Genomic DNA, 9,429 nt, shown 5'->3' with positions numbered 1-9,429 from the left:
ATCTGGCTCCTAGTTGTCTCAGATGCATATGAGCCCCAACCTGATTTTTTACATCTAAATCCCCATGATTAGCAGTAAAAGAAATCCTATCTTTTCTCACCAAATCCGCCATGACAGCTTAGATTGCAAGCGTCTTCAAGTATAAATGCTTCAAGGCCATCAACTTGTAAGGCCTGCTCCTAGTCAGAACACTGGAACTGTAGCGTGTAGGTGACCTTACCTTGCACTGTCAGTCTGTCGGAACAAACCATGCATCCTCCTACTGAGAACGGCCCGGACAGTCGCCTCGCGCATCTGGGCCGGGCCCTTTGCGAGTGCGCGGCCGACGTAGAAGCCGGGTCCATGGAGAAAGCAGCCCGCTGCCTCTTGCGGGCCACGGGCCTCGCCGCCTCCACGGGCGACGGCCCGCTGCCGCGCCTGGTCGTGCCCGTGGCCGACTGCCTGGCGCGTCGCCTGATCCGCCCCATGGTCCCGGGCGTCGCCGACGCGCTCATCGACCCCTCCGATCACCTCGACCGCCGCTGCGTGAGGGCCGCTCACCGCAGCTTCTTCGAGCTCAGCCCCTTCCCCAAGGCGGCCGTCGCCGTCGCGAACCGAGTCATCCTCGAGGCCATGGAGAACGAAAAGGTTCTGGTTTGATGGTCCAGCGAACACAGAGCTAATTAATAAAATAACTCTGCTAAAACCTAGCAAAATTGGCATTACTACCAATATGAAGTAGTGACACTATCAGATTTACCGTAAAATACTTTGTTCTAAAAAAATGGTGTCGCCTTTACTATGAACAGAACGTCCATGTCATCGACTTCGCCGGGCCTGCCGCGCAGCCGTGCCAGTGGATCCAGCTCTTGCGCGACTTCCGTAGCCGGCCGGAGGGCGCGCCGCACCTGCGCCTCAGCATCGTCCACGACGACGACGAGTTCCTCGCCAATGTATCAGAGTCGCTCACCGACGAAGCTGATGAACTCGACGTGCCACTCCAGGTCCACTGCGTCGCTGCCCAGATCGAGACGCTGGACTTCAACGACCTGCACGGCGTCCTCGGGCTGAAATCCGGCGAGGCGCGCGCGATCATCTGCACCCTGCGGCTGCACCGCCTCCTCGCCGCCGCCGATGACGCCGCGAGCAGCTTCAGCGCCGGGCACCGCTTCAACCAGACGGCGAGCGTCGCGCGGCTGCAGGAGATGTCTTCCGACTCGTGCCCGCCGAGCATCGGCGGCGGCGCCGCATGCGAGGAGGACGACCCTTATTACCGCAGCCCCGCAACGCCGCTGGGCTTCGTCTCGCCGCCGCTAACCACCCCTCCGTTCCAGATGCCGCCGGCGCTGGCGGGCTTCCTGTCCGCGGCGCGCGCCACGGTGTCGCCCAAGATCGTGGTGCTCGCCGAACAGGAGGCCAGCCACAACGGCGTCTCCTTCCGGAAGCGCTTCGCCGAGGCGCTCCAACACTACGCCGCGGCCTACGACAGCCTTGACGCGGCGGCGGCCGCGTACCGGAGGCCCGCCGCCGCCGAGCGGGCGGAGGTGGAGCGCGCGGTGCTGGGCGAGGAGATCAGGGACGTGCTCCTGCGCGAGGGCGCCCGCCGCCGCGAGCGGCACGACCGGCTGCACCAGTGGGCTCTGCGCATGGAGGTCGCCGGGTTCCGTGGCGTGCCCCTGAGCTACATCGCATTGAGGCAGGGGGACGACGTGCTGAGGAGGTGCGGAGTGGGAGGCTGTGAGAGCAGAGAGCATGGGGGGTGCCTGCTGCTGTGCTGGAGGTCGTGGCCTCTCTACTCGGTCTCGGCATGGCGGCCCGACAGAGACGCCGCTTATGGAATCGGCTGTGATTCTGTCAGTACTGCCAGCACCGCCGGCTCCTGCACATGGTTTTGAGGAGTTGATGTGCTAATGGCGGTCTAATCAAGGGAGAGTAAACACCGTGTTACACTTACCTGCATGAGCTGATGAGCTCATAGCAAGACAGTGAGAGATTGGTAGGAAGGATTGGTAGGGAGGGGGCGTCTGATTCTTTGCTTATTTTTAGTATAGAATGTTTAGATACTAATTAAAAATATTAAACATAGATTATTTATAAAACACATTACACAGATGGAGGCTAAACAACGAATATTAAGTCTAATTAGTTCATGATTTGACAATGTGCTGCTACAATAACTATTTGTTAATGATGGAGCTTAATAGATTCATCTCGTCGTTTAGCCTCCATCTGTATAATGGGTTTTATAAATAGTTTACATTTAATACTCCTAATTAGTATCTAAATATTTAATATGACGGGTGCTAAAAATATGTAAGTAAGGGAACCAAACGCCCCTCTAGACGAGACTTGACTAGATCTTGCAGGGGCATGATTTATGCAGGATGGCATCTTACACCGGACCAACCAATATGTTTTTCTGCGCATCTTTGTTTATGCATAGAGACAGGAGATACACGAGTCTCATACTCTCCTGTCACTTTAACTTACTTCGGCTCACTTCGGCTGAGATACTACTAATCTTTCAGTCAGTTTATGGGCCAAGGCTACGCTGTAGCTGACGGCCCGCATAGCCTGCTTCGTCTCGGGCTCTAGGCCGCAGCCCAAACGTATCTTTGTTCGGTTGAGCCCACCAGTCAGTGCCCACCTTCGTCGTCGTGCGGTCGCAACGCAACAACGCGGCGGCAGTCGGCGGCGCGCCGGCGATAGCTAATCTCCGCCAGGAAGCCGAGACTTCCTTCATGCAGACCGAGGGTCCCTCGTGCGGCCATCACCCAGGCAGCACCGGCACGCCCAGCGCGCGCGCGGCGCTTCCCGGCTCTCCCCGGACTCTAGGTCACGGCTTCTTGTGGTAAATGAACCTTTTCCCCTGGTTGATTGTTTCAGTTAATGGCTGCGCCTTAGCTTGTAAGGTGAAATGACGCGAAACTACCGTGGATTACCAAATTAGTTGCAGGTTCTTGACCCACCTTTGTTCCAGTCATGGTCTATGATCTATCACACTCTGTAGTCCTTTGTCCATATTACGATTTTTCTATTCATGAATCGAGACCAAACGGTCCTGTTCATATCTAATTAGCCATTTTGAAAAAATTCCAAGTCCCACAGCAGTATGTTTCTTAATTATGCTAGCCACGCGGCTAAATTCCAATTTTCCAATGACTAGTGCATATACTCTTATCAAGAGAAAAGATAGTGCATCCAGACATGTTTGACCATGTTTCAGATCAGTGTCTTCCATACCAATTTTACTTGGCTGCACAACTGGATGTTCGGGTGGCCAGCCTGTCACACATGCCTCTGACGATGACAATTACTTAGTGACTCAAATTTCAGCCAAGGACATTTTCCAGAAGATGATAACAATATGCATTGCCTACATATATTTTTGCCATTGCAAGTAGAAGCCACATGAAGGGTAGAACTGGCGACTCTCCACTTGTGGCCCGGAGATCCTGGCTTCGAACTAGCCTCTTTGTAGAATTTTAAAAGAACTTTGCAAAGGTAAGGCTGTCTAGGAATTCCCTTCCCGAGACCCTACCTTGTGTGGGAGCTTTCAACACTAGATACGCCCCTTTGTCAGTACTCCATCCGTTCCAAAATGTAGGTCGTTTTAGCTTTTCTAGATGCATAGGTTTTGCTATGCACCTAAATATAGAGTTATGTCTAGATGCATAGGAAAACCTATGTATCTAGAAAAGCCAAAACGACCTACATTTGGAAACGGAGGGAGTAGAAGCCACATCTCTTCTGGAATACTACATTTTTTTTTGTCTTATTCCACAATGCAGGAGGAATTCTTAACACGTGAGCCATCAACAATGGGAGTTTTGAGGAAGTTTCACAGCATGCTCTTCAATAGTAACTAGGTTCAGGCCATAGTTTGTCTTTTACTACCTAGTGCCTGGTGGATATGTAAAAAACAAGGGGACAAATCCAAAGGGAACAAACTGAACATTCCCATAGTATTCGTTTTCAATGCGGACCACTCAACATGTCAAACATTGTGTTTTACCATGACTGCTTCCAAATGTCCTAGTGTTGTCCTATACAGAACAAAACCCCCTTATCAGGTAATTCATGCTATGGACATGCTATAAATATGGCAGTGCTAACAAGTAGAAAAGTTGCTCAAGCTAAAACCACCCAAACCAAATTACCACTTGAACATACCAAGAGTGATGTACAGGCCACTCTTGCAGGATCAGGGCATAGCGGATCACTTGGCGCAGCTCGGCCCAGTCCTGTATGCATGTGCCACTCATGTAATCGAGGGATCCTTTGAGAAGACTGACATTGATCTTAGTCAGATTAAAAGGCTCACCTCCATAGCTGATGGGCCGCTGCAACGTCTGTCCCTGATCATTGCTGACAGCCTAGCCCGTCGTCTTCTCTGCCCCATCCAGGGCTTTGCTGGTGCCCTCATTCATCCATCCGACTACTTCGAGCAGTCAATCCTTCAGACTGCTCGCTTCAACTTCACTAACCTCAGCCCCTACATCAGCACTGGCTTCGCCACCATTAACCGGGCAATCCTTGAAGCAATGGAGGATGAACAGGTCACAGTATACAATAATATAAAATACAAGTATTCATGCTATGTCCAATACAGTGACTTCCGTATCTACTTTGTGCTTAAAACACTTAGGTTTTCCAGACTTTATTTTCATGTCTAGTTTTCCATTCGTAAAAGGCTGAAACCAAATTGGTTAGTTTGGTGTCAACGCTGCTGCTTGCTTGCTTGCTTTCTGATAATTCTGGTCTAGTAGCAATACATCCTCACAGTTTTCTTTTGAGCAATAGTTAAATGCGTTGAAAATTGATCCAAGTTCCAATTGCAGCTTAGGTTTCAGGCAACCAAATTTGACTGAGCGCAGTTTTAGTTTTTTTATATAATTTTGAAACAGTCATTAAAGTCAAAGCCCATTTAGATACAAATTTTCCATTAATCTTAACTTTTTGATAAAGTAAGTTTGAAACTCCAGAAGGTTCGAACCTCTAAGGCAGGCCTGCATAGTACAATGCTCAGGCTGGCAGTTAATGATAAAGAAATTATATCTCGAGTATATGCATGCCTGTGACCTTCTGATGCCACTAATGACTGCAGGTTGTTCGCATTATTGACCTGTCCTGCTCAACCTCCCACCCAAGGCAGTGGCTCAAGCTCCTTCGTGACTTCCATGGGCGACAAGGGGGACCACCTGAAGTACGCCTCACCGTTGTTCATGATGACAACGATTTCCTGGCTAACATGCGCGCGCTGCTATCTAAGGAAGCTGAAATGCTCAAAATTCCATTCCAGTTTAATTCGGTGATTGGCAGACTTGAGACCTTGGACTTCAGTAATCTTCGCAATACCCTAGACATAAAATATGGTGAGGCAATTGCAATCAGCTGCTCACTGCAGATGCATCGCCTACTCGTGGTTGATGATGTGAGCTGTTCTGGTATTGGTCAGCTCCAGAAAATGGCAAACATCGCACAACTTAAGCAGATGTCCAGCTCAGTGTACAGCCCAGCTTCCACACTGAACTATCCACAAACACCGTCCCCTCAGTGTCAGACACCGAAGTTGCTGGTTAACTTCCTCAATGCCGTCTGTGTGCTCAAACCAAACATCATGTTGATGATGGAGCAAGATGCAAACCACAACGCCTTGTTGTTCTGTGACCGGTTTGTGGAGGCTCTTAACTATTATGCTGCCCTTTTTGACAGCTTCCATGCAGTGATTGCAGCCAACCCGCGGAGGTCCGATGAGCGGGCACGAGTTGAAAGGATGATCCTGGGGGAAGAGATCAAGAACATACTTGTGTGTGAAGGAGTCCATCGGTATGAGCGACATGAAAGGCTGAGCCAGTGGGCAATGCACATGAATAGATCTGGGTTTGATCATGTGCCACTCAGCTTCCATGCCATTTGGGAGGGTAATCAAAAGCTCATGAGCTTTGGACTGAATGGATGTCAGAGCAAGGTAGAAAGTGATTGCCTTCTGCTCTGCTGGGGTTCCACGCATCTGTACTCTATATCAGCATGGAGGCCACATAAAGGCTCAACTTCTGGGAGCAGAGAGCATATGTTAGTCAGCCACAGTGCCAAATAATATGGCCAGAAAATTAGGCGCCTCTGTTCATCATAGTTGCCTTTCCGTTTAGCTAGTGATGCGATTTGTCTGGCAGTTCTTTTTTTTTTCCCCCTTTAGAGTAGTATACAACATTTGGTCTGAAGCATGATTATGTATAGATGAAAGGATTGTAATTGTTTCACTGAAAATTCTTAACCACTTGAATGGGAACCAGCAGAGGCACTTAATGGTACAATGCTAAATGTGTTGTTTTCGTTAAGTTCTATTGCACTATTCCTTTTGCTCTCCAGCTGAACATAAAGCAGAGAGCAATATCTGTTTTGAAAGTTGCCAAAGTATACGCCATTGACATTGCGTATTTGTGCTGATAAGCTCCTATAATTGCATATTAAGATGTTAGATGTCATCCTTACGTTGGCCATGTTTTTCCTAGCAAACAATAAAATATAGGGCCTGCTCCTCGCTGTCTTCCCCTACATTAAAATTTCTACAAAACAGAAGCAGAAGTTAGCATTATAGGTCGAGAACAATAGCATTTGGTCAAATGCTGATGAGTACTCCAAGAAGGGCCACCTTGCAATCACCTAACATTTTGTAAATCTGACAAAACTGGTGTGTGCTTCTTGTCCTCTGGGAAAATCTACTTTGCGCATGAATGCAAATTTTGGAGCCATGTTAGCACCATATGAACCTCACTGGTTGTTCATGGAAAACAAATACATAGCTTGAGTTTTCTGCCAACCTTTTTGTATCTCTGCGCAATTTTGTATTGTGGATACACTTGTGATGGCCTGGACCGGAGGAGTTGATCACAAAATTGTCTGGTAGCTCATGATCCAAATGTTGCAGATATGTTTCCAAGAGAATAATTCCAATCTGCCTAGTTATTCCACCGAGATGCAGACGACTATCACTTAGCCCTTGCCGCATATGAATCCAATTTTGCCCTGTCCCTTTTGGCATCCCATGACAAGGTTACCACCTAGGAACGTATGAACTCGAGACCTTGCAGTCTTGCAACATTTGTCGCCACACCAAGAACACAACAAGATCCAACAATGGAGTCCTCGATCGCCTTCATTACCGCTACATCCAGTGCAGCAATCCATTGTCCATAGCCACCTCCAAAACTGGAAGTCTGAACATGGACATATTCCCGGAGGACACGGTGTCGTCGGCGACATCGTCGCCGGCGTCGTCGCTGTACTCGCCGTCGCCGCACGGGTACGGCTCGTGGGTGCAGGAGCTGAGCCACGACCAGCAGGGCGTGCGGCTGATTGGCCTGCTGTACCAGTGCGCCGCCGAGGTGGCCGCCGGCGCCTTCGACCGCGCCAACCACTGCTTGGAGCAGATCACGCAGCTGGCCTCCCTGGACGCTCCCCACACGCTGCAGCGCCTCGCCGCCGTGTTCGCCGACGCGCTGGCGCGGAAGCTGCTCAACCTCGTGCCGGGCCTCTCGCGCGCGCTGCTGTCCACAGCCAACTCCGGCGAGGCGCACCTGATCCCGGGGGCGCGCCGCCACCTGTTCGACATGCTCCCGTTCATGAAGCTCGCGTACCTGACCACCAACCACGCCATCCTCGAGGCCATGGAGGGGGAGAAGTACGTGCACGTCGTCGACCTCTCCGGCCCGGCCGCCAACCCCGTGCAGTGGATCGCTCTCTTCCACGCTTTCCGCGGCCGCCGCGGTGGCCCGCCGCACCTCCGCGTCACGGCCGTGCACGACGGTAAGGAGTTCCTCGCCAACATGGCCGGCGTGCTCGCCAGGGAGGCGGAGGCGTTCGACATCCCGTTCCAGTTCAGCTCCGTGGAGGCGAGGCTCGACGATCTTGACCCGGACGCGCTCCGGCAACTCCTCCGCGTCAGGTCCGGCGAGGCGCTCGCCGTCAGCGTGGTGGCGCAGCTGCACCGGCTCCTGGCCGCCGACGACGCCGCGAGCAGGAGGCACGTCCCGGGCAGCAGCTGCCTGACCCCGGTCCAGATCATGGCGCGGTCCAGCCCGAGCAGCTTCGGCGAGCTGCTGGAGCGGGAGCTGAACACACGGCTGCAGCTGAGCCCGGACGCATCGTCCGTGGTCTCGTCGCTGTCGCCGCAGTCCCCGGTGGTGCAGGCGGCGCAGCAGCGGCCGGCGAAGCTGGGGAGGTTCCTGCAGGCGGTGAGGGCGCTGTGCCCGAAGATTATGGTGGTGGCGGAGCCGGAGGCGAACCACAACGCTGCGTCGTTCCTGGAGCGGTTCGAGGAGGCGCTCAACTACTACGCGTCGCTGTTCGACTGCCTGGAGCGGGCGTCGGCGGCGCACCACCGGCAGCACGCGTCGGAGCGGGCGTGGGTGGAGCGTCTGGTGCTGGGGGAGGAGGTCCGGGGCGTGGTGGCGCGGGAGGGGGCGGAGCGGAAGGAGCGGCACGAGCGGCTGGCGCAGTGGGGGCGGCGGATGGAGGCCGCCGGGATGGAGCGGGTGGGGATGAGCTACGGCGGCATGATGGAGGCGCGGAAGCTGCTGCAGAGCCTCGGGTGGGGCGGGTCGTACGAGGTGGTCCACGACGCCCGCGGGGACGCCTTCTTCTTCTGCTGGCACCGGAAGCCGCTCTACTCCGTCTCCGCCTGGAGGCCCGCCGCGTGCCGCCACGGCGCCGGCCGGCTCGTCGGCTCCTAGGCCACGGCGGCGGCGGCGTCGGAACTGACAGAGCTGCTGAGCTGGAGCTGCTGCATGCATGCATGGGCGTATGTACACTTGTACAGCAGCTCCCCTGCCGTATTTGCTTGCATTCTGAACCGTGATTCGATGTGCTTGAATTGACTGTATGGAGTGTTAATTAGAGAGAATTGAGGAGCTTGTGTCATATTTGTTTTAAGATTCTCGCTGTATATTTTATCATCCAGAATCTAAAAGCTCGTCACCATGGGTGATTGCTGCAAGTTGCATTTGTCGGATGATGCATGCAACACTCTTGGTCACTGGAAAGTGGACACCATGTCTTTGTTTTTCACTTTTGCTCAGGGCGGGTAAAAGTTAAGTGTATTCACCGTCACCCGTATTCTTTAGATATCAGTGTAAACATATACTACTTATGCACACTTGCCTCCTATAAATTCATGCATGCACTCTACCTCTATGAACACATCTAAAGAATGGAGCTAGCAGATGTTGAGGTTGATGATGTCAATATATGTATCTCATTGTTAAGGGACAAATGATATTATTTGTTTTGAAATAAATTCAGGAAATACGAGCATCCATGTTGAGTTACCGAGATGGGTATGTTCCATCGCACGAAACACTTTAAGAAAAATATGTAAATGATTTTTTTATTGAAAAATCTTCAAATGATTTTTATACTCTCAAACTAAATATTTTAGAAGGTATTAAT

The 9,429-nt window shown here is 51.9% G+C and overlaps 3 protein-coding genes across 3 annotated transcripts; all 3 read left to right on the top strand.

Moving 5' to 3' along the window:
• Positions 1 to 249: 249 nt before the first annotated feature.
• LOC111257977 (scarecrow-like protein 3) lies at positions 250 to 1,874 on the top strand. The gene is made up of 2 exons (XM_022828581.1): positions 250 to 633; positions 789 to 1,874. The coding sequence occupies exons 1-2, from the start codon at positions 250 to 252 to the stop codon at positions 1,872 to 1,874; spliced, it is 1,470 nt and encodes a 489-aa protein (XP_022684316.1).
• Positions 1,875 to 3,673: 1,799 nt separating this feature from the next.
• On the top strand, positions 3,674 to 6,293 carry LOC105914801 (scarecrow-like protein 3). The gene is made up of 2 exons (XM_022828141.1): positions 3,674 to 4,538; positions 5,087 to 6,293. The coding sequence occupies exons 1-2, from the start codon at positions 4,161 to 4,163 to the stop codon at positions 6,077 to 6,079; spliced, it is 1,371 nt and encodes a 456-aa protein (XP_022683876.1). The 5' UTR covers positions 3,674 to 4,160; the 3' UTR covers positions 6,080 to 6,293.
• Positions 6,294 to 7,075: 782 nt separating this feature from the next.
• Positions 7,076 to 8,839, top strand: LOC101774154 (scarecrow-like protein 3). The gene has a single exon (XM_012847626.2). The coding sequence runs from the start codon at positions 7,206 to 7,208 to the stop codon at positions 8,712 to 8,714; it is 1,509 nt and encodes a 502-aa protein (XP_012703080.1). The 5' UTR covers positions 7,076 to 7,205; the 3' UTR covers positions 8,715 to 8,839.
• Positions 8,840 to 9,429: the final 590 nt, after the last annotated feature.

Source organism: Setaria italica, chromosome VII (assembly GCF_000263155.2).
Source record: "Setaria italica strain Yugu1 chromosome VII, Setaria_italica_v2.0, whole genome shotgun sequence".
Classification (NCBI taxonomy): Eukaryota; Viridiplantae; Streptophyta; class Magnoliopsida; order Poales; family Poaceae; genus Setaria; species Setaria italica.
Note: the sequence above shows the minus strand (reverse complement) of the source record. Positions and strands in the feature narration are given on the sequence as shown.